Source organism: Xyrauchen texanus, chromosome 1 (assembly GCF_025860055.1).
Source record: "Xyrauchen texanus isolate HMW12.3.18 chromosome 1, RBS_HiC_50CHRs, whole genome shotgun sequence".
NCBI classification, from domain to species: domain Eukaryota; kingdom Metazoa; phylum Chordata; class Actinopteri; order Cypriniformes; family Catostomidae; genus Xyrauchen; species Xyrauchen texanus.
In genome coordinates this window covers 32324188-32349694 of record NC_068276.1, presented here as the reverse complement: position 1 = coordinate 32349694, position 25507 = coordinate 32324188, and the positions used below count along the sequence as shown (strand labels likewise).

Below are 25507 nucleotides of genomic sequence, written 5' to 3'. Positions count from 1 at the left end.
GATTTGAGGGAGAGTTCAGCTGGGAACGTGCTATCTCCAAAAGAAGAGAAAGAGAGTAAAGGAGAGGGACACATGCTCACAATAAACAGATGAAAACATGCCCCATTTCACTGTGGTACCAGTGCAGGACAACTCACAGTCCAACTATGACAGTCTGGAGGGAATAAACTGGGTGGATTACACAGACACAGGACAGGGAGGATACCCTGGATATGGAGACACAGTCAGCTCAGATGGTAAGGATTTTTCTTATTATGTCACTTTGAGAAAAATGTTCTTCTAGGCTGAAGTTGTATGGGTTTAACTTCATGAGGAGCTGAGTTTTGTTTAAATTATATGAAGTTTGATAGGGATTAAATCTGGTATTCTTGACAATACCAAATACACTAAAGCCATCAGCAAGATGGTAACATGGCAGCTAAACAATCGCCAACGTCCTATGATCCATTGACTTCAACATTTTTTAGGAAATTCTAAGCTTTATAATGGCAAAGTTGTTTCTCTCTAAATTTACATATTTTTGCAATAAGGTGGGGGATTTAGGGGTAACTGAAGCAGAGACTATTGGCATAGTGCTGGCATATACTACTGTGGTGACAAAGGACAACAATCAAGATGAGATTTACAATAATAGGACTGGCCTCAAGTATTCATGCACATAAAAGATGTAGCTCTCTCTCTCATTGTGCCAAGTCTGTTTTTTTTACAGCAGCATCTGATGAGTTTAACATTAATTTCCTCCATCTTGTTCCTTGCTCTCTTTCCTTTACGCTTTCAAAGTAAATGTAATACATTTTAAAAGAGAGAGAAACAAACACCAAGAGAAGCAGGGAGAAATGAACAGCAAAATAAAGATGTTCAACCCTGAAGACATGATTAAGAGAGACCAGGTTCAGTTTAATGCAGCTGTAACTGGCATATGAGAGATCATCATGTCTGGTAAGATGCAGTCATCTTGTTCTTGGTGTGTAAGGGTGAGAAGATTCAAATTTGGGATGTGATATATGAGTTAAGCTTCTATTAATTAGATATGCAAACAATCTGTCACGATGCAGGAGGAGGCAGACAATGGGTTGGATCCAAATGCAGTGTACTTTATTGTAAATCAAAGTGAGACAAAACAAACAGGAACAAAGGAAATGACCACGATGGGTAAAACGACACTAAAACCTGGAAACACGGAAAACATGAAAGGTAGAACAGGCAGGATAAACATCAGGGGGAGCACGGAGACAGGCATCCACAAACATCAAAGACCGACAGGGGAATGGTGAAACAAACCGGGTTAAATACACAAACACAATGACGACTAAACCAGACACAGGTGAGACCAATGAAGAGTGCAGGCAGTGAGAGAGGCCAGGAATTGTGGGAATTGTAGTTTTATACACAGACAGTGAAACACGGGGCGGACAACAAGGAAAACGTGACATGGAATTTGACGTGCTGAGTGAAACAGAAAACACGGACCGGACCACAAGGAATGTGACATGGAATGTGACATGGAATGTGATAGGTGAAACGGAGAACATAGGCCAGACAACACAGGAACGTGACACAATCACACACACATATCATAATGAACTGGATGTATAATCCTAATTAAACAAATCACTACTAAGGAATAGTGATAGGGAGAGAAAGAGAGAGAAAGGGGCAGAGAGAGCTTTATGTTTGATTTGCAGTAGATGTATTTGTAGGTCCTTGCCTATTGAATGAGTTTGATTTGCTATGTGTGTGCATAGGTTGATGAAGACTGTTCTAGCGTGGCAGCTTCTGCACTGGTGGATTGTTTAACTTTAGGAGGGGCTGAGCAGAATCAGGGTGTTCACACTGCTAACTTTATTACACTGCGGTCATTGTGCTAAAACAGGCCTGTAGTAAATAAGCGACCAGCTCAGAGCATAAACCCCTACACCACATACTTCCACATTACTGAGGGGAAAAGAGAGGACGTGAAGGTGGAAGGTAGATAAAGACAGACTTTTTTACATGAATATGAAAAAAATATTAAGTCCTGTTCTGTGTGCCTGAAATCCTTAAGAAGTGCATACCTTAGAGAGAACATTAGCCAAGGAAAGACAACTTGATTCTATCAAAAAAATAGAATGAGGGAAAGGGCACAGAGAGAGAGAGAAAGAGAGAGAGAGTAAAGGTACGTTTCCACTGGCACATTGTGCGCAAAGCTGAGTGAGCGTTTTCAATTCGTTTTCGATTGTGGGATTGACAGCGCCATGGAGCAAGTTGTTTCCGTAGTGTTGTGAGCAGCTTTGAGCAGATTTCTTCTGCCCTAGTTGAAACACAGTGTAATGGCCTTAAGAGAGAAATGACTCTGAAGTTCACAGAATATATGGAGAGCACTGTGTGAGAGTTATACACAGGCAAATGACTTGCAGAAAAGAGCAAATATGAATGAATTGTGAAGAACATAGATACATTTTTTAATAGTTTTCAACAAAAACAAAACAGAAAGTTGAAGTGACCAACTGCAAATCTTAAATTATGTGTAACATGAATGTCAGGCTGCACATATTTATCCTGGCATCTTTAAGTAGTGGTATTAAAGATGTTGTTAGGATTAAATAACTGTTGTCTGACCCAGAGGCCAAGCAACATGGGTAAATGAAATGGCATGGAAATGTTATCCCTGTTGTTACATTTATTACATTTATGCATTTGGCAGACGCTTTATCCAAAGCGACTTACAGTGCACTTATTACAGGGACAATCCCCCCGGAGCAACCTGGAGTTAAGTGCCTTGCTCAAGGACACAATGGTGGTGGCTGTGGGGATCGAACCAGCGACCTTCTGATTACCAGCTTAACAGTTACGTGCTTTAGACCACTACACCACCACCACTCTTGTGTTTATGAGTGGGCATAGCACAAAACTAGCCAGTGTGTTTTACCTCAACTGCCTCCTTTTGAACAGGGAGTCAGAAATCCTCTCTAGAAGCTGAGGGAATAGTTATTTGACACAGATAAAAACACCACTGTGCTATTTTGGCGTGGGAGCTGCCTGGCAGTCCTCAACACCAAGAATGTCTTTGGGCACCTCATGTCCTTGCTGGTCCTTTAAGCCTGCTATAATGTTCTTACTGAGAGGAGGCCTGTATTAGTTTTTGTTGAAAGACAGCTTTTCCTGTGTCTCATATTGACTTATCTCTTACTAATCTGTCACATGAAATTGTTTTGTGGACTTACATAAAGATCATGGACAGATAAAAAAATAATTAATACTGTAGGTACAGTAAAAAGGCAGTCATTGTACCCTTTATTTATTATTAAGAGTTCACCTAAAGCTCATGTGCCGAATGGGGGCAAGTCAAGCCTCCAGTAACAGACACAATGTTCTCCTTGGCTTACTTTGGGCTTCTTTCCTAATGTAGGTTTGTTTGAAGGGCACTAACAGGACACTGGGGATTCTCCATGAAATTAACTCTGAAGATTTACGAGAACATTAGAGTAGCCAAGAATTTTTATGTAAAATGATATATAATGTAAAAAAAAAATATAATAAAGAAAATAAAAATAAATAAATAAATATATACTGTATATATATATATATATATATATATATATATATATATATATATATATATATATAGTGTCACTGCTTGATACGGCTTGATACTGTGGTTTTCATACAGTAATATTCACTTGAGCTGATCGACTAACCTGTGAGGAAGCATCAGGAGAGTTGTGTTTCTATGCAGGAACATCTTTCTCCAGATGAGAGAACAGAGTGACTTTGCTAAATACAATTCATCAGCACAGTGGTTAATCTAAAATGTTATAACACAAATAAAAAACATCACATGCACGCGCACACACACAGACACACTTTTGGGAATGTGCTCATACACCAGATATTATTATGCCAATCATGTCAAACAACCAAGTATTGCCAAATAAATTTTTAAGCTAAAATCGTCCTAAACAGCATGACTTTCACTCATAATGAAGACTTTAAATGTATATAATAAATGGGATGAACATAAACTCCTTAAGTGTTGCTTTCTGTGGTTAATCAGCTTGAGGATTTTCAAACACAAAATAGTTTTCAGACAAGAAAGGTGGGAACCAAGAATATTGATGAAGTCACCTTAAAGCAAAATACTCACACAAATCAACAAACTAAAATCTATGTGCATGTTTAAAGATGTCTGCCACTTGTTCACATATACCCATCTTAAATTTCAGGACTACTATGGGACTGTTCCATTCTCGACACTTATGACAGACAAGTGGTACTGTATAATTACAATGTCATAATAGACATATAATTTATTACTGCAGGATAATTACTGTACACCTTAGCAGACACTGTTCCACTTTAAAGGTTTAGTTAGCTAATTTAAAATTTGAACTTGTTGGTCTACCTTTGTGCTGTCATTTTATCAACAATTTGCAGATGTTCGAAGACAACTTTTCTCTACAGATGGTTCCCAAATGTGCCGAGTCCATGTACTAGTGTGGAACAATGGTTTGTGTGTGCAATGTTTAATGATTATAATTGGAAAGAAATTACACTGTAATCTTTAGAGAATGGCTAAAATAAAGTTTTTACTATAAAAATGTACTTACAACAAATACACAGGCCAGGGTCAAGTCTATAAACTGACTGTTCAATGAACATCTGAAAGGTTTACAAACATAAATCATGGATTGCATGCAGAAAAGAATAGAGAATGGTTTATTTTCCCTTAGAATTTTTAAATTCATTAAACAGTTTAATGTTCATCACAATGTACTTGTACTCTAGAATAGATACATTCCTAAATGTGTAGATTCCCTTAACACACACTAAACACTAAAACTGTGATGCTGGCTGCTTTGGCTTTGATCTGCAGCATTTGCACAGTCCTGTTAATGTGTTCAGACCTGTCACCATTAAGCTTTTGCTTCCCCCTCCTGCAGCCACCTAGCAAGAGACATTTTGTGTGGGGGCTGTCAAGTAATTTCAATTAGACTTCTAAACAAAGTATTACATCTGGGAACAAAGTTACTTTTAAACTTTTGCTCTTCAGAAACAAAATCACTGTTAACATTCAACATTTCAAAATGTATCCAAATTTGATTTTATATCTCACAGAGGGAAAGACAGCTGAAATTTCAGCAAAGCTTTTATAAAGCTCCTGAAATCTAGAGGGCAGCATTTGACCAATTTTAAGATCGTGGAGGCCTAGCATAACAGTGCTGATTTGTAAAAAAAGAAAGAAAGGAGATTAAGACCCCATCACTGAATGATAGCTGATGCGTTCTCTACAGTTTTAAATGTTTTAACATTATGTATTAGAAGTTTAATGGTAGGCCTTTTCTGAATTTAGATTTATTTATGCAGTATGTCCTGTGCTTGATTTTGGGGTGTTTCCTAGTTTTAAACCCCAGTGTGTGTTTCTGTGTACAGTCCTATTAGCACATATTGACTTTATTGCGTATTACTGTTTGTAGCAGTGTTTGTGATGCATCAGTACATGCACACTGAGCCTGAGGGGTTAAGTGGTTTAAGATGACTTTTTTAGGTTACAAACTGGTAATTACAAGGGTATTATGCTATAAATGTGGTTTATGAGGACATTTATAGTGTCCCCATAATTTAAATTGCTTAAAAATCATACTATGATACTATAATGAAAATGTAAAAATGCAAACTCTACCACTATTGGCACTCTACCACTATCTAATGTCTGACTTTTACCATCTAAAAGGCAAATATTTAATAAATGACACTCACGTCAATCAAAAGCTGTAAATCTGGGTGTTCAATATGAGTGTCAGCTTTGGTGTAAAAAACCCAAAGCTGTTTTTCTAAAAACAAAGAAGAAAATAGTGGACCAAACTGAGTAGTTCTAACGCTATAGACATATTTATTTGTATTATCATATTAAATGTTATTAAAGTTGACTGTGCATATGGATGTGTTGCTTTGTCAGTGTTATGTATTGACTCTTGTTGTATGAGAGCAAGTCTGAGCACAGAAGAGGGTGTGATAAAAAACAATTAAACTAAAGAAATCTTCTGGTTCAGTGGCCTGATATAAGGACAGAATGTTGGGAAAGAAGGGTGTGAGAGTGAAAGAAAGAGTGGAGGAACAGAAAGACAAGTAGAAATACTTGAGGTTTGAATACTTGCCCATGGAAAACCCCCAGGGTAACCATCAAATCCTTACTTAATCATTTCAAAGGTCAAAGATATCAAGTTTTACTCTTTTACAATATGCAACTTAAAGGAGTTGGAAGATAAATATAAAGTATAATAAATCTGAACATAACCAAGTTATGGTATAAAATGTCTGTCTACACACACTCCCCTTTTTTAAGACATAAAAATTGTATATAAGTACTGCACTGTTTTTAAAAATATACAGTGATGTGACTGATGTGTTGCACAGTTCTAACCATAATTACATAACATGCAGGACATTAGTGAGACAGGAAGTGACATCAGAATGTGGGCAAGAACTAACAGTGATTTTGAGATGAAAAAAAAACTCCACACTAAATGTGGTTGGATAATATGCTATTGACAGCAGAAACTGCAGTAAGAGTGGTATGGTAGCATGCCATTCTGAAATCAGACTTTTCCTATCTTTTACTCTTTACCTCTCTCTCTCTCTCTAAGTTCTAAATGTGCAGTAGATTCCTGTGATTCTTTACATAAACTTGAATACAAATATTTAATCAATCTAGATAAGATAGGGTAATAATATCATATTTGTGCAATAATAAAATACAATGGAGGTAAAAAGAAAAACATAAATGTATAATGGAGCAAATTAATGATAGAAGACTGTTGGTATATATATATATATATATATATATATATATATATATATATATATATATATATATATATATATATATATATATATATATGTCTGTATTGTCCATTAATGTAAATAAGGTGTAAATTTCCTTCTCCTTCAGGTCATGACAACAATAAAGAAGACAGTCCCTTCCTGAGCAGTTCAGACTCAGTATCAAAGAGGAATGACTACTACGACAGAAATCTGGCCCTGTTTGAGGTTAATTTTTTTACAATACTATTTTGATTTTGTTTAATTTTATTATTTATTTATTTTTGCATTAATTATCTAATCTAAAAACTTGCTAACCCTCCACTAAGTACTGTGATCTAACAATAAAACCATCGTCTAACAGAACTTTCCAGAAAGTAATATACATTCAACAAATTTTACAATGTACATTTATTTGTTTGTTTTTCTAAAAATAAAATAAAAAATAAAGCATTTAAAACTGCTGTACATTTTTAAAAATTCCATGTGAAACACAATTTAGATGTGTAATTTGTTTACCTTTTTTGTATGTGTGGTAAATTGTGTCTTTCGATAGGAAGAGTTGGACATCAGGCCAAAGGTCTCCTCTTTCCTAAGCCGGCTGGTCAATTACACAAATGTTACTCAGGGAGCCAAAGAGCATGAGGAGGCAGAAAGTGCCGATGCATCCAAGAGGAAACCCCCCAAGGTAGAGATAAAGGAAAGTAGAAATACAACTTTTAAATAGTAATAATTATACCACTGTATTTTCACTATAACCAAAACTTTTGACAGAGCAAACATATGGAAGCATGTGGTTTTTGTGTATTGCTTATTTTGACACGTTTTACTTTAGTCAGATTATATTAAAAAACATGCTTCTCTATGACAATACGAGACAAAACTTGTGACCTCTTGTGAAGCTGGTTCAGTTCATGCCCACTGAGTGTTAAAGGGATAGTTTATCCAAAAATGTAAATTCTCTCATCATTTAATCACCATCATGCCATCTCAGATATGTATAACTTTCTTTCTTCTGCCAAACACAAATTAAGATTTTTAGAAGAATATTTCAGCTCTGTTAGTCCATACAATGCAAGTAAATGGTGGCCAGAACTTTGAAACTTTGAACTTTGAATAAAAGCAATCCATTCAACTCCAGCAGTTAAATCCATGTTTTTCAGAAGTCACATGACAGGTGAGGGTGAGAAACAGATCAATATTTAAGTCCCACCTTCGACCAGACCCAACCAGTAGATGGCATTATGCATGAAGAATACAAATCGCCAAAAACCAAAAGATGTGGATGTGAAAGTGGAGATTTATATATATAATATATATATATATATATATATATATATATATATATATATATATATATATATATATATATATATATAAATAATAATATTTATATGTTTCTCACCCACACTCATATCACTTCTGAGGATATGGATTTAACCACTGGAGTTATATGGATTACTTTTAGGCTGCATTTATATGCTTTTTGGAGCTTCAAAACTTTGGCACCCATTCACTTCCATTGTATGGACCTACAGAGCTGATATATTCTTCCAAAAATATGAATTTGTGTTCTGCAGAAGAACGTCATACACTTCTGAGATGACATGTCAGTGAATGTGAGTGAATGTGAAAATGAAGATGTAATTTCATTTTTGAGTGAACGATTCCTTTAAGAACCACTGAAGTGTGGCCTTAATTGCTCTCCAAATCCCAGATTAATAATTTATCATTGCTTTGGAATAACTGTCTTACAGTTTACAAGACCTTTTAAAATCTCAAATGCTAGAATAAGAATAAACACCTGCAAATATGTTCTCTCTCTGCCAATTTTCCTCTCTAGTCTCCGAATATGGGCACACTGATGGGAGTCTACCTGCCTTGTCTACAGAACATATTTGGTGTGATTCTCTTTCTGCGCCTCACCTGGATAGTTGGTACAGCAGGTGTCGTCCAGTCCTTCTTCATCGTTCTCATGTGCTGTTCCTGTGTAAGTTCTTAAAAAAACAAAAAAAAAACAAACTGTCATTCTATATGATTATGGCCATTATATTTCGCCACATTGTACCTTTACTTCCATTTATGTCCATTTAGTACATCCGTATGCATGTCTTGTTTGTAAGCAACTTGTTTGTAAGTGACTACTGTCACTAAGCATAGCCTAAATAAGAATATGGATAATATTATTAATGTAAGAAATGCAATGTTTTAAAGTATGATTGTTTGGTTTTCTTTTTTCATCTTTAACAGACAATGTTAACAGCAATATCGATGAGTGCTATTGCCACAAATGGTGTAGTACCAGGTAATTTGAAATGTTTTGAGGTTCACACAAATAAAAATATTTACAAATGGTATATCACTGTGAAACTCTAATTCCTAATGCTTATGCTCTTACACTATTTTTTAGTCTTCTAAAAAAGTTATATATATATATATATATATAATTGTTAGTTTATTTATTTTTAATTTGCAGCTGGTGGGGCTTATTTCATGATATCCCGGTCTTTGGGTCCTGAGTTTGGTGGTGCAGTTGGTCTCTGTTTTTATCTGGGCACAACCTTCGCTGCTGCCATGTACATACTGGGAGCAACTGAAATATTTTTGGTCAGTTTCCTTTCATTATGACCAAAAAGCTTCCATTTACACACACACACACGCACGCACGCACGCAAGCACGCACGCACGCACGCACGCACGCACACACACACACACACACACACATATACAATATTGTAGATTTGGTTTGACCATTGAGGGGGACCAAATATATACACATATTTGTTTGTTTGTTTGTGTTTGTGTACTGTATATAAATATACAGTACACACACACAAACAAATATGTGCATAAGTGTATGCCGTACTAAAGTAAATAAGCTATAGCGCCTATACAGGCCATCCGACTATGGGCTCTTTTTGAACCCAAAGTGATCCAACCTTGAAAATAATCATTCATCAACTCTTTTGTCCACAGAAATATTTGATTCCTCAGGCCGCCATTTTCCATCCCAAAGATATTCATGCAGGAAATGGTACATTGCTAAATAACACTCGGGTGTACGGCACAATTTGTTTGAGCCTTATGGCTGTGGTTGTCTTTGTGGGTGTCAAGTATGTCAACAAGTTCGCCTCCCTCTTCCTGGCCTGTGTCATAATCTCCATTGTTTCCATCTATGCTGGAGCTGTCAAATCCATCTTCCATCCACCTGAGTTTCCGTAAGTCTGGCAAGACAGGTGTTGGTAGTCCAAAGAAAGCACAAAATGTTATACTTTAATTTGGTTTGATGTTAAATTTCCCTTGATAAAGATTGAGCCTAGAATATATGTTGAATATTATACAAAGGTAAATTGATTCATGACAAATAGGTTTTCCTTCTTAATAGTCAGATCACAAAAGTCAGATCGGAGTGTTGCTGTTGTTTTCCTGTGATGCAAAATGAGAATTAGACACAGATAAATTTACTTTTTCATTCTATCTGTTTACTCTTTTTTCATTCTTGCTGTGTAGGATCTGCATGTTAGGAAACAGGACTTTGGCCCGTGATCTGTTTGACGTGTGTGGGAAGACAGAAGTTGTCGGTAATGGCACAGTTCCCAGCAAGCTGTGGAATAATTTCTGCAGCTCTGAGAATTCCAGCACAGCTCATTGTGATGAGTACTTTGCACAAAACAATGTTACAGAGATCCAGGGTATTCCTGGGATGGCCAGTGGCATCATCAAAGGTAGGGACACCCATGTCTGGTCTACAGCATTTCATCAGGACAGATAAAATTACACAACAACAAGCTTTGTATGTAAGGATGGAATCAACTAGGCATTTAATGATAGCGTGTCTAGGTGCCTGCTTGTCAATTAATAGGCATGTGTCCCTTTATTTAATTAAGGCTGGGTTATTTATGTGTTGAAGAAAACATGTGGGGGGATTACATGGATAAGGGGCAGATTCTAGAGAAGGCAAGTCTGACCTCTGTTGATGTGCACGGCTCCATGGAGAGCTTTGGTTTCTACGTGACTGCTGACATTGCCACTTCCTTCACCCTCTTGGTGGGAATCTTTTTTCCCTCTGCTACAGGTAAAATTTATCTGTCCATTCTGATTTTAGTTAAGAAGTAGATTTATTTGTCTATGCCTGTACTATGATCTGAGTGAAAATTGCTTAAAATATACATTAGGATTTTTTCTCTACTTCAATCTGTCTATGTCTCTGGGACAGGCATTATGGCAGGATCAAACAGATCTGGAGATCTGAGAGATGCACAGAAGTCTATACCAATAGGGACAATTCTGGCTATTACCACTACCTCTCTTGTCTGTATCCTTTAATGCTATTACAACTGCTATGACATAAAAAGCAAAAGTTAATCTCATCAACAGAATATTATTTAGTTTATATGACTAGTGACATTATATTTGTGTTGCATTCTATTTTTCAATCAAACGTCTCAGTTACAGATGTAACCTCCGTTCCCTGACGGAAGGAACGAGACGTTGTGTCGATGAGTTGACACTAGGTGTCTCTCTGTGGAGCCCAGACATCTCTGATCTTGAGAAAATGCCAATGGAAATATGTGTGTGGAATTTGCATGCCACTCCCCCGGACATACGGGTATAAAAGGAGGGACGCTGCAAACACACATCAGGTATCGCACTGAGGAGCCGAGCCAAAGACCTGGCCATTTCAGCTGTTGGTTCAGTTTTGTGGCAGGAGGGACACAACGTCTCGTTCCTTCCATAAGGGAACGGAGGTTACATCAGTAACCGAAACGTTCCCTATCTGTCACTCACTCAACGTTGTGTCGATGAGTTGACACTAGGGGTCCCAATGGAAAACGCCACAAGAGCTAAACCGAGTTACGCAGGCTGGCGGAGCGAGACGGGCAGACCTCTGTGTGCCTCGTAGCCAGCGCAGCAAGCTGTCGCATAACTACCCCCAACACACTGGCAGGTATGAAGCGGTCCCCTGCACCTAGGGGAACGGCTAACTGCTCAGAAGTACAAGGACCGGCTGGCCCAGCCGTGGCTTTCTCTCTATTGTTCTCCCCAAGAAGGAATTAAATCATTCGGCTGGGGGCCAAATATGGTCCAAGCTAGGGGGTGTTCCAGGAGGAATACCCAGCGGAGAGGCTCCCACTGAGGTCCCCATATCGCCCCCAGTGCTTACCGACCCCGCCTCATACCCGTAGGTAGAAGGACCGAGTCAGGGAGCCGCTGGGGTGGCTTGGGCTCTTACGAGGGCGAGCCACGACCGCAACGTAGCCATGGTCATGCACTAGCAGTGAGGACATGAACCATCCATGAATGCTGACTCCGCATGGGTGGCACCCAGACACGAAAAAGGCAGCGATCGTGGCCATCAGACGGGGAGAGACATCGACCACAACCAGGAAATAAACACAAATGGAAAGACATTTTGAAAAAGACGCTTTCCGCCTCCGCCACTCTTTTAGAGAACTATATACTCTTTTCTGTGTTTTATATATATATATATATATATATATATATATATATATGTATATAGGAAGATATATAAATATATATATAAACGAAGTTATTCACTCCGTGAACTTTTTTTTTTCTCTGCTGCTGAAGCACCCAGGCGTGTGTGCTCAGCACAACGTAGTGCGCAAGGGGGAGAACCGCTGGAAAGATCGTAGATCCAACAGCGTGTCGACATGAATGGATGCAGAGGAATTCAGCTTGTGGCTTGCTTGCTCAACTCCGAAGAAGATCTGATGTGTGTTTGCAGCGTCACTCCTTTTATACCTGTATGTCTGGGGGAGTGGCATGCAAATTCCACACGCCAATTTCCATTGGTCTTTTCTCAAAATCAGAGATGTCTGGGCTCCACAGGAGCGACCCCCAAGTGTCAACTCATCGACACAACGACTCAACCATTTATGAAATAATTCCTTGATTAATTTGACAGATTTCAGCTCTGTGGTTCTGTTTGGGGCCTGTATTGAGGGCGTGGTGCTGAGAGATAAGCAAGTCATCTTGAGAGTCCAATACATACAAACACCACCATCTCTCAAACCATTTTACTGTATAATATTGCATGTGCATTGTTTAAAGGGATAGTTCACACTAAAATGAAAATTATGTCATCATTTACTCAACCTTATGTTGTTCCAAACCCATATGACTTTCTTTCCTCTGTTGAACATAAGAGGAGATGTTAGGCAGAATGTTAGCCTCAGTCACCATTCACATTCATGGCATCTTTTTCCAAACAATGAAAGTGATTGAGTACATTCTGCCTAACATCTCTTCTTGTGTTCAGTGGAGGAAGAAAGTAATATGGGATTGGAACAACATGAGGTTGAGTATTGTACTGTTTGCTGCAAAACATGTTTGAATGGATAAAAAGCAAAAATAAGCCATATGTGTTCTTGTGTGTGCTTTTTAGATTTGGAGATGCAGTCAATAAAAACTTGGTCGTTGGCACTCTTTCTTGGCCCTCGCCCTGGGTCATTGTGATTGGCTCCTTCTTCTCTACAGTGGGTGCAGGACTTCAGTCCCTGACAGGAGCTCCCCGCCTCCTGCAAGCCATTGCTAAGGATAACATTATTCCTTTCCTAAGAGTAAGAGCTTTACAGATCACATAATATCTACAGTACATGAGACACTTCACATCATTCATCATCATGTCCTTTTTGTTCATTATAATATTAATATGCACACACTGTACAGTATACTGTTGTATGAAAAGGAGCATTTTGGTTTTTTAGATGTGTCTTATAATGTTGAAAGCCTTTCTACCACCATTAGTACTTTTTACATTCACTTTTCAACACTTTTTGCCTCAACTTAATAGAAAGGAATTTTAATGAGATGGAAATGCCTGTATTCTGTGTTACTGGTTTATGTTTACTTCCTTTTCTGAAATGCAAAGCCACAAAAGCCATAAAAATAGGTATTTGCATGTCCATATGTAAAATGTTGTTCCTAAAATTGTATAAATATGTAATGTTGATTGCTGACAGCTGACTGCTACTTTCTCTTCCTGTGTGTCTGTGTTTGTTTGAATGTATATATTTGCATACACAGGTGTTTGGGCATAGTAAAGCTAATGGAGAGCCCACGTGGGCTCTGCTGCTGACAGGACTCATAGCAGAACTTGGTATCCTCATTGCTTCACTGGATATGGTTGCTCCTATTCTCTCCATGTGAGGCCTGTTACCACAAACCACAAATTAATTTAAAACTCAAATTCACAAAATAAATGCAGCCTACAGATTTGTGCTCCCAGAAACTTTCCATAAAGACAAAATGTTCCCTTTACAAAAAGCTTCACTATGATGCTGCGCTGCTAAGCGCTATGGGGAACAATCCTAGTTGTGACCGAGCTGTGAATAATGTGTGTAACGTCATTGAACATTGACCGGAATTTATAGCCTTGGCTGATGTAATCATTAGATGCGCCCGAGGCCAGGCTATAAATGGATGCGTCACCAGATGTCGTCAGATACTTCCTTTCTTTCCTCTGTTAGGAGTTAGAATTTGTTAGGCAAAGTGATTCGAGCTCGCCTCGCTTGCTTCCGGGAGTCAGCACTCACGAAAAAAAAAAAAGATGGTTTGTGGGGCTCTTGCATGGATTTGGCTGAGGAGCAGGAGACGGGTTTATCCCTTTCTCTCGCTGTCTCCCCAAACCCAGCTGGTCCTTCACATAATCTCGAAGCGCGTTCCGACGCTTCTTCGGATCATGAGGAGGATCGCGATTTTCTTCTCGTGAAGAAGAGAATCCCCCAAACCCTCCAAATTAGGGGATAGATTTTATCTTCCAGTCTAAGAAAGGGAACGCCTCATGAGTCCCTTCCCTTCTTTGATAACCTCCATGAAGAGCTTTCGCGCTCATGGAGGAACCTCTAAAAAAAATAATAATAATAATTTCTTCCCGTGTTCACATACCCTCGACGTCATTATATTCCACTATCGTGTGTGCTGAGGCACGGGGGTATTCAGTGATGCCGCCGGTCGGAGAGACGCTTGCGGGCTATCTCTCGCCGGGCTCGGCATTGTCACTTTTTTTTAAATTTTTTATTTGACCTTTATTTAACCAGGATAATCTCTCTGAGATTAGAAATCTCTTTCACAGGAGTGTCCTGGCCAAGAATGGACAGCAGTTACAGTCACAAAATTACAAATCAAAAACAAATATAAAATTTCAACACTTAAAACAGTTGCACATCATTGAGTCTTCTTCAATGGACCGAATAATAGTTTTGAAATGTTCCATAGGCACCAGAGTTTGTAATTTAAATTTTGTTTGTAGTCAATTCCATTCAAATGGAGCGGCATACATAAAAGCCCTTTTTCCCAGTTTAGTTCTTACTAGTGGAACAGAAAGGGTTAAACAATTTTCAGACTGGAGGGAATATTTCAAAATACTTTTCTTATGAATGAGGCAATCTAGATATGAAGGCAACAACCCCAGAATAGCCTTATAAATAAATAAGTAATAGTGCATTTTCCTTCTAATAGACAGAGAGGGCCAGGCTACTCTGTTATACAAAATACAATGATGAGTTAAAGGTTTACAATCTGAAATAAATCTCAAAGCACTATGATAGACGGCATCCAAAGAGGAGAGAAGATGAGAAGAAGCAAATTGATACACCACATCACCGTAATCAAGTACAGGCAAAAAAGTAGCAGAAACTAACCTCTTTCTTACATTAAATGAAAAACAAAACTTGTTTCTAAACCCAAGCTTTATTTTAAATTTTTAATTTAGTTGAGTTATGTGAGAGCCAAAAGATTAAGTATCATCAATAATGATGCCAAGATATTTTTACTCTTTTACTAACTCAATCACATTACCTTGTAAAGTCTGGATAGGAATAATATTGTCTACCACCTTTTTCAAATTTGAAAATAACATAATTTTGGTTTTGTAAACATTCAGAGCAAGTTTTAGTGTATGAAGCCGTGACTGAATGACATCAAAAGCCACTTGAAGCTTAAGCAAGGCTTGCCGTTTAGAAGGAGCACCACAATACATAACAGTGTCATCTGCATAAAAATGGAAGTTAGTATCTTGAATATCATAATCCAGACTGTTTATGTAGATAGTAAATAAAAGAGGCCCCAACACAGATCCTTGAGGGACACCTTTTGCAATCTCCAGTAGTCGCGAATGTTTACCTTCAGCCTTAACACATTGAGTTCTATCACTTAGATAATTTTTAAACCAGAAAATAACATGATTTGATAAACCAACACTCTCTAGTATGCAGCAACATTTCATGATCAACTGTGTCGAAAGCCTTTGATAAATCAATAAAAAGGGAAGCGCAATAATCTCCTTTATCCATTGTTCCCACAATGTCATTTAAAACTTTTAAAGTGGCTGTTGTGGTACTATGTTTTAACTATGTACTTAAGAAGCCCTCTCTCCCTCAAAGCTTTGTAGGACAACCTCCACTTTAGTGGGAAGGGCTTATCAAGCAGCAGGTCAGGCTGGTGCTGCTCTGCACACTATGCTGTTTTACAAGCGTACCAGGCTGACCTCCTGGACGACCTGAGTGTGGGTTCTGCACTTAACGAGCAAGCCTCAGACCTGCATCGGTCCTGTCTGAAGGGAGGCTCAAAAGCAAAGCGTGGCAAGTCGTGCTCCACCTCCCAGGGATTGGGGACAGTCTCAGCGCCCACGCCAGCCCCCGAAGCAAGACCTCAGGACTATAATTTCTAGTAAGAGAAAACCCTGATGGTCTTAAGCCTAGATTAGAGGGTAGCTCCCCTCGGGATGGGGCGCGTACTTCACTTCACCCGTCCCGGTACCCCCTCGAAGCCCCTCCATTCAGATATATTCTTCTTATAAGGGTGTCCGGATTTAATTCACTCGCCACTTTTCCATGTTTCAACGGCGTGTTCTCACTACCGTAAACCGGATTTCTTTTTTATGTAAAAAAACCCCCTCAAATCTCCTGGTTAAAGGGGCCATGGTATGTGTTCCCCTTCCAATGAGAGAGTTAGGTTATTACACTAAATACTTCCCGCTTCCCATGGAGGGTGAGGGGTGGCGTCTGGCTTAGGTCTTAAAGCTTGAACTGCCCGTGGGTGTTCAAGTCCTAGATGATGCCTATCAAGACGGTCGTGTCTCAAGCTCTACAACTCGTTTGGCTGGAAACCATCAATCTTATGACGCACTTCTATACTTCATTTAGAAGTTCTGCCACAACATGTCAAGTTCCTGAGGTTCGCTTCCGGGGGCAAAGTCTTCCAGTGTCCGGTTCTTTCACTCAGCCTAGCCCTTTTTAGCGACTCCGGGGCATCTGCATTCTGAATTATGTAGACGAATGGCTGATCCTAGTGCAGTTCCAGGAACTGGCAGTTCAGCACAGGGACATCGTCTTAGCTCATCTGTTTCTCTGGGGTTGAGGCTCAATGCCAAGAAACGCATCCTCTCTCCCACTCAGAACACTGTCTATTGGGGCATCGTATGGAGTTCAACCACAATGTGGGCAAAGCTGTCTCCCGCTAGGATTGAGTCCATTCAGATCACCCTGAGCAAAATCAGGCTAGGTCAAGGTTGCACTGTTATCAGTATCAATGATATCCAGGTCTCAGGGCGACTGTGTCCTCTGTGATCCCTCTGGACCTTCTGCTCATGAGACCGTTTTTGTCGTGGCCCAAAGCCAGGGGATATCTTACAAGGGCTAATAAGGGTTACGCGCCTCAGGCTTCGTTCCCCTTCTATGTGGTTCAGACCCCGGTTTTCTGCCTTGGGTCCCACTCTAGGTGCGTCTTGTTGTCGCAGGCTGCTAACGACAGACGTCTCCCTGACGGGCAGGGTAGCGGCCTTAAGTGGTCATCCAGCTTAAGGGGATAGGAGGGTCGTCAGCTTGGTTGTCACAGTCAGTGTCTCAGGTTGATGGCTGTATTTCTGGCCCTGAAATACCTCCTCCTGAGGCTGCCATGTCTTGGTGCGGGTGGACAATACAGCGGTAGCCTCTTACATAAATCATCAAGGAGACCCATGTTCTTGTCAGCTGTATTTCTGACGTGTCTGATTCTCCTTAGGGCCCAGGGCAAGCTCCTGTCACTCAGGTCAGTTATATCCCTGGATGCCCGTATGTGGGAGCAGATTTACTGTCCAGACAGAAAATACCAACGGGGGAGTTAAGAACTCCACCTTAAGGTAGTAGTTCGCCAGCAAGGGTTTTTGCCTCTTACTGATAGCACCGCGCTGGCCGAACAGGGCTTGGTTCTCTGAGCTAATTTCTTCCCTCGACGGCTCGCATTGGGCGATTCCGAACAGGAAGGATCTTCTATCTCAGCCACAGGACAATATTTCATCCCTGCTCCGAATTGTGGAATATTTCATGTCTGGCCCTTAAGGGTACCAACTGAGGGACACAGGGCTTTCTCCTGAGGTTATCGAGACCTTTTTAAATGCCAGGCTTTTTCCACTTGGAACAAGTTTGGGCGAGATCTTAGGTCAGAACAGGACCTTTTCGCCTCTATGAATAGCGCAATGTCTCCTCTACTTCTCCCTGAAATCACCCAGCCACCTTAGGTCTGGACGTTAAGACACATACATGACCCATAATGCGTCTGTATGCATTTCTTTCCCCGGTTTCTCTGCTCCCAGGAGTCTTGGCAATGTTCACCAGCAAGGGTCTTGCCTCCTATTAATGGCGCTGCGCTGGCCGAACAGGACATGTTTCTCGGAGTTAATACCTCTCCTTGACAGCTCACCTTGGCCGATTCCGAACAGGGAGGACCTTCTCATCCCTGGCCCGAATTATGAAACCTTTCATGTCTGGCCCCTAAGGGTACCAAATGAGGTTCACAGGGTTTTCTCATGAGGTTATTGAGACCATTTCAAGTGCTAGGGCTCCCGCCACTTGGAACTGATCTGGGTAGATTTTACAGGGCAGAAGAGGCCTCTGTTGATAGCGCAATGTCTCCTCTACTTCTCCCTGAGTCGCCCAGTTCCCCCAACCCTCGGGGCTGATCGTAGTAACGCATACATAGCACAAATGCACCTGCATACGTTTCCTTCTACTAAAGTTCACATTACAGAACCAGCTAACTGCCAGTTTGCTTCAGTTCTGGATTTTCTGTAGAAAGAACTGTCAGTGGGCACTTGCCTCCCCACTGCCAGGTTCTATGTGGCCACTGCGGTTTGCCACAGCTTGGTGGGCGGGGTGCCCTCTAAGAGGCATCCTCATTATTGCCCAGGCCTACGAGGCACGCGGTCAAGTTTCGCCAGTAGGTTTTAGGGCGCACTCTACCAGAGGGCTCTCCTCCTCTAAAACCTTGGCTAGAGGATAGACATCTCAGCCCATGCCTAAACAAGTTTGTGATGCGGCAGGTTGTCCTCTCCGCACGCATTCATCAAAACTTTATGGTTTAGATGTTTATGCTACTCTGGGCTCTTATGCCCTTGAGTCGACATCTCAAGCTCATGTCTGAGACCTCTCGCGTGTTTGTGAGTACACTGCACAACCGTAGGGGTCCGGACAGCCCCCTGTGCGGCGGCGTGAGTATTGCATTCCCCATAGCGCTTAGCAGCGCAGCATCATAGTGAAGCTTTTTGTAAAGGGACCGTCTTGGGTTACATGTGTAACCCTTGTTCCCTGAAAAAAGCGGAACGAGATGCTGCTCTTCTTTGCCGCACTGGGACGTCCCAGGTCTGCTCTTCAAAAAGAAGTATCTGAAGACACCTGGTGACGCATCCATTTATAGCCTGGCCTCAGGTGCATCTAATGATTACATCAGCCGAGGCTATAAATTCCGGTCAATGTTCAATGACATGTTACACAGCTCGATCACGACTAGGATTGTTCCCCATAGCGCTTAGCAGTGCAGCATCACGTTCCGCTTTTTTCAGGGAACAAGGGTTACACATGTAACCCGAGACATTTTATATTGAACACCATTTTTAAATGCATTTCATAATTTTCTGGTACATTTGACACAGATGCCAAAACTTGATTGAATTGTAAAGAAAATAAACGTATCTGTAAACGAACGTGCTGTATTGACAGGAGCAAGAAAATGTAATTATCATTGTGCCTACATACTGTAAAATTACTACTTAGAAGCTGAGATCAGCTTTAAAACTGAAAGTAATCTCTTCATAGATATTTATTGTGCAACTTAGTGACATGTAGCATGTCACTAAGGCTGCAGCATTCTTGCCACCCACACATTTGATAACAAACATGTGGTTTCTCACATGAATTTTCATTATATGTTTGTATTACCTATCAAAAATTCTAATTTAAATAAGCTTGTTCTCTCAACAGGTTTTTCCTGATGTGTTACCTTTTTGTAAACTTGGCGTGCGCAGTACAAACACTTTTAAGAACACCAAATTGGAGACCAAGGTTTAAATACTACCACTGGTATGTGTGTATTTGCATTGCGTGTGCATGCCTACACTCGTAGGACCTTATTTGTGCAAGTTACATTTGCATTCTGAAACTGTGTTCACAAAGAAGCTCACTGACATTCTGCCCTTGATATTACCCGCTATTTCCTTCCTGCTGTTACTTAAACAATTTGAGTTGGTGAGGTAGTGACAGCTATTCACACAAGTATACAAACTGTAGAATTGACCGTTAATTAAATAATTCTGACAATAGAATAGAATAAAATAAAGGGTCTTCTTTCTGATGTGCAGGATCTCATTGTGTTCTCTCCCTTCAGGGCTCTGTCTTTTCTAGGCATGAGTATGTGTTTAGCCCTTATGTTTATCTCCTCTTGGTACTATGCCATTGTAGCGATGGGCATTGCTGGTATGATCTACAAGTACATTGAGTATCAAGGGTAAGTGATTCATAATGATGTCCATTACACTGACATAACTCACTGGGAAGATTATGTGACAGGGAATCAGGATGTGGACAATTTTCCCTCCTTTGTTTACAGCCCACTCTTTTATATTTTTCTCTCTTTCAGAGCAGAAAAGGAATGGGGGGATGGGATTCGTGGGTTGTCTCTCAGTGCAGCCCGTTACTCTCTCCTTCGCCTGGAGGCTGGACCACCCCACACCAAAAACTGGAGGTTCATCACAATTTTTCTTAACAATAGCATGTATATCAAACACTTTTGTTTTGGCACAGATCAATAATGCCTCTATTTTCCACAGATGATTACTCTGCTTTGCATAGAATAGATTATATTATCCAAATCATAAAATAAAAAAAAATGCTAAATAAATAACAAATGGATTTCAGCTGATATATTCCAAAATAAACATTCGAGAATTATTTGGCTGTATTAATGTTTTCCCATCTACTTTAATGTCTACCCAGAAGATGTTAAAATGAATGCAGTCCTTTAGGCTAACTTCAAACAGTGTTTGTTTTACCAGTTAGTGTTATTTAGGTGACACATGAGTATTATGTAGGCTTCAAAACATCTGGTGTTGAAAATGCTATAAAAGAAATCATATTTTTTAATTTAATTTGTTGTAAATGATTGCAATATAATCACATTAACAAGAATAAGGTTAACAGGCCACAGCTGCTGGTTCTGCTGAAGTTGGATGAAGACCTACATGTGAAGTATCCTAGAATGCTTACTTTTGCCTCACAGTTAAAGGCAGGAAAAGGCCTGACTATCGTGGGATCAGTGACACAGGGCAACTTCTTGGAATGCTATGGTGAAACACAAGCCTCAGAGCAGGTGAGGAAGTTACCCTAACTGCACCAACTGTAATCCATCATCATGACTGTAATAGCAATATATTTTTATTTATATTTAATAAATAATTTTTAATAAATATTTGTACTTCTTCTAATTCATCATCATCAAGACAATTTAACTTTATTGGTCATGTTCAATATTGTGGTTACATGCAATATTTGTACTTGTCAAATTTTAGATCTTTGCAACTCTCTATACACTCTACAGTGTACATGTTTGAGTGCTATAAAACAAAATATGAAATGTGTTGACAAATAACAATAGGAGAAAATTAATATCTTTAAATAAAAGAAAACAATGGATATTGAGGTTTTAATGATTTAGCTGATTGGACCATTCGCCAGGCAATAAAGAATATGATGGAGATTGAGCGGGTGAAGGGGTTCTGTCAGGTGGTGGTCACCTCCAAAGTGAGAGAGGGGATTGCTCACCTGATCCAGTCCTGTGGTCTGGGAGGCATGAAGCACAACACAGTTGTTATGGGTTGGCCATATGGATGGAGACAGAGTGAAGACCCACAGGCTTGGAAAACGTTTATCAGTAAGAGAAAAAAAAAGTGGATATTTTCTGATGAACTTGTGAACATTTGAATTTTGGGGATTTTATTTTTGGAAGACTGTACGCTCTTAAATGTTTGCACTGAACCTGTAATTTTACATAATATCACTTAAGTTAGGCTGATGTGTATATTCATATGTTCCAAATGTTTTCATTATGTTTCTCAATAGATACAGTCCGCTGTACTACAGCTGCCCACCTGGCTCTGATGGTCCCAAAGAATGTGTCATTCTATCCCAGCAACCATGAGCGCTTCACTGATGGCTACATTGATGTCTGGTGGATTGTTCATGATGGCGGAATGCTTATGCTCCTGCCTTTCCTACTCAAACAACATAAGGTGAACAATTAACAATAACATTTCTGTATAATATGTCATTAAATCTTTACTGACTTAAAGTGTCTTGCTTTAAAAAAAAATTAAACAATACAAATTAATGTAATTTAAAAAACAAAACAAAAAAATTTTAAGTATTAAAGGAATATTCTAGGTTCAATACAAGTAAATTTTAATTGACAGCATTTGTGGCGGAATATTGATTACTACAAAAAATTATTTTGACCCGTCCCTCCTTTTCTTTCTTGTTGGGTTTAAAGGCAGAAATATGAAGCTTATAATAGTATATAAGCACTTCCATTAATTATTAAAAACTTGTTAAAGCTTTTGTATTTGAATTACTGGGATTACACGGTTTACTGTGTTACGTTGTCATGGCAATGAAGGGTCAAATTGGAAAGTGTGTTAAGATGAAACGGTTAACAAGCAAATTTATCTCACTAAAATCATATTAATATGCACATTGTTTACATCTAGTGGCTATACTTTTGAAACAGTTAGTATTGTAATGTTTACGGATTAACCACATTCACTTCTATTTGAAGTGCCTCACTGTAATTCAAAGTTTTGCCATTTTAAAGTAAAGGAGGGATGAAATTTATCTTTGTGGTTATCAATAAATGCTGTTGATTAATCTTAGCTTGCATTGAACCTAGAATATTCCTTTAACATTTTGTAAACTGTGGCATGTGTACAGTTTACTGAAAAAAGGACATTTTCAAGAACTAACTAAATCAATTTCTTTGGCTTCCTTTTTGTACTTCAGGTCTGGCGTAAATGTAAGATGCGAATCTTCACTGTGGCCCAAATGGATGATAACAGCATTCAGATGAAGAAGGATCTAGCAACCTTCCTATACCAGCTCAGATTAGAAGCAGAGGTGGAGGTGGTTGAGATGGTATGCCAGAAAATGTTATTTTTACTGTTTCATCCCTTCAGAAGCAGGATTTATGCCAATTACAGTGCATTATGATTTAATGATGCCTAATTTTGCAGCACAACAGTGACATCTCAGCATATACGTATGAGCGGACACTGATGATGGAACAGAGGTCACAGATGCTAAAACAGATGAGGTTAACCAGTGCAGAAAGAAACAGAGAGGTACTTTGCAACTCTTGTATTATATTGCTTCTGGTATATAATTTACAAACAGTATACAAACACAATATATTTGTATATTTTGTTCTTTACAGTATCGTGATAATTTAAGCATTTTCTTAGTAGCAACATTTTGTTCTGTGATTCTATTTGAAGAAAGGGATAAGTGTAGAGAGCTGCAAAGCATTTTACTGAATGCTTGCTGTGAATGCAGAGGAAGATGTATTTCCCTTTGTCTAGACACAAATCCATAGATTCCTCATCCAATAGGAAACCTTACATAAATAGTATTTCATAGTTAAGACATTTTTGGGAGACTGTAATTGGTAAAGTAAGACTAAAGCATCAAAAGGGCAAAATGCTTGTTGAAAATATAAGAGTTTGTTATAGCTAACTACAGCTATGAAGCATTGCAATAGAGGCATTTACAGTAATCTAGTCACTTTTTCAGCCACAGTATGAAAGGGTGATGTAATCAAGAAAAGACAGGATAGTGATTCTTTTGGAAAAGTTTGCCACAATTTTGCCTGCCAGATACTCTGCTGTGATTGTTACAGTGAAAAAAAAACAGTGAAAGCAAAATATAAGCATGATGTAGCATGTTTGTAATGTGTTCTCATAACTCTTTACTCTAGGCCCAGCTCGTAAAAGACAGACACTCGTTAGTAAGAATGGGCAGTCTATACTCCGATGAAGAAGAGGAAACAATTGAAGTATTACCAGAAAAAAAACAGATGACATGGACCAGTGAAAAGATAGAAGCAGAGAGACGAAACAGAAACAATGCACCAGAAAATTTCAGAGAACTAATTAGCATTAAACCGTGAGTAGGCAAGCGAGAACAAGCACATTCTTACCACCACTGCACCACCATCACCACAGCATTTGGGGTTACATTTGTAGTTTTTAATGTTTAACATTGAAACAATAGATCTATTATGTTTTACATTACACATTCGCAGTTAGTACAATAGTGAGAAGGATCTTTGACTCTAGGCTAATACATGGTTCATTTCAATATAGCTTGAAAATGTTCATTTTTGTTCCTTGTTGCATTTGCATTTTCCACAGATAAGCAAAATATGTTAATGTGTTTATTTATTTTCTTCAATGGTGCAACCTTTAGTCACCAAAAGCAAAGCTTAGAGTCCTTTAATATCAAATATATTGGTTGAATTGGTTTAATTTCTCCTCACCTCACAGATTTTAAATGTACATTTACAAATTTGCAAAACATGCAGTTTTGTTTGGATCCATCTTGTTCAATTCTATATTGAGCATGTACTTGTGTTTGTTACAGTGACCAATCTAATGTTCGGCGGATGCACACAGCTGTGAAGCTGAATGAGGTTATTGTTAATAGGTCCCATGATGCCAGACTGGTACTGCTGAACATGCCCGGTCCTCCACGCAATCAAGAGGGAGATGAAAACTGTATCCTTTACATATTGTTGTCAATCTCCCTATAGAATGTTACTGTTGAAATTTTGTTTAAATGTACCCTTCATTCACATTAATGTAGAGATTGCATTTCATTATATACAGTATTTCCCAGGCTGTTTCTTTAACGCAGAGCTTTCAGATATGGAATTTCTTGAGGTGTTGACTGAAGGTCTAGAAAGAGTACTTCTTGTAAGAGGTGGAGGTCGTGAGGTTATCACCATCTATTCCTAACAGTAGACCATCTATTCCTAACAGTAGATCAATACATAGACCACGTCTATGCCAAAATCATAAAAAAAAAAGAAGTGTTATTTAAAAATATGCATACTGAACTACACACCATCTTATGCCAGCCTAGACATATCTGTCATGATTATAAAGGGTTTTAACACTGATGTGCACAACCAGCAGTGCAGCAATACATATATGTGATGATGATGATGATGATGATGAAGCAAAAAGCACTTTCAACATGTCAACAATAAAAAAGGCAATTAAGACTTGGGCAACTTGTCGAGAAAACTGTAACAATTCATTATATTTGAAACCTTAAAATATTTGTACACAACATGAAACATTGTTTTATACACTACAACAACATGCAAA

At 39.0% G+C, this 25507-nt stretch overlaps 1 protein-coding gene across 1 annotated transcript; it reads left to right on the top strand.

Moving 5' to 3' along the window:
- Window positions 1-25401, top strand: LOC127632183 (solute carrier family 12 member 4-like). Its single transcript, XM_052110813.1, has 24 exons — window positions 1-236; window positions 6929-7026; window positions 7355-7486; window positions 8642-8788; window positions 9049-9103; window positions 9275-9405; window positions 9775-10016; window positions 10309-10523; window positions 10709-10873; window positions 11015-11113; window positions 12728-12785; window positions 13208-13382; window positions 13849-13967; window positions 20058-20156; window positions 20461-20580; window positions 20713-20817; window positions 21273-21441; window positions 21807-22002; window positions 22191-22360; window positions 23124-23255; window positions 23354-23461; window positions 24094-24281; window positions 24759-24892; window positions 25041-25401. Exons 1-24 carry the CDS (start codon window positions 98-100, stop codon window positions 25130-25132), a joined length of 3288 nt encoding a protein of 1095 aa, XP_051966773.1. The 5' UTR covers window positions 1-97; the 3' UTR covers window positions 25133-25401.
- The last annotated feature ends 106 nt before the right edge of the window (window positions 25402-25507 follow it).

Coding starts and splice junctions, on each gene's coding strand:
- LOC127632183 (XM_052110813.1), top strand. CDS start 98: ATGCCCCATTTCACTGTGGTACCAGTGCAGGACAACTCACAGTCCAAC. Junction 22,361..23,123: donor TCCTACTCAAACAACATAAG/GTGAACAATTAA, acceptor TTTGTACTTCAG/GTCTGGCGTAAATGTAAGAT. Junction 23,462..24,093: donor GTGCAGAAAGAAACAGAGAG/GTACTTTGCAAC, acceptor TCTTTACTCTAG/GCCCAGCTCGTAAAAGACAG.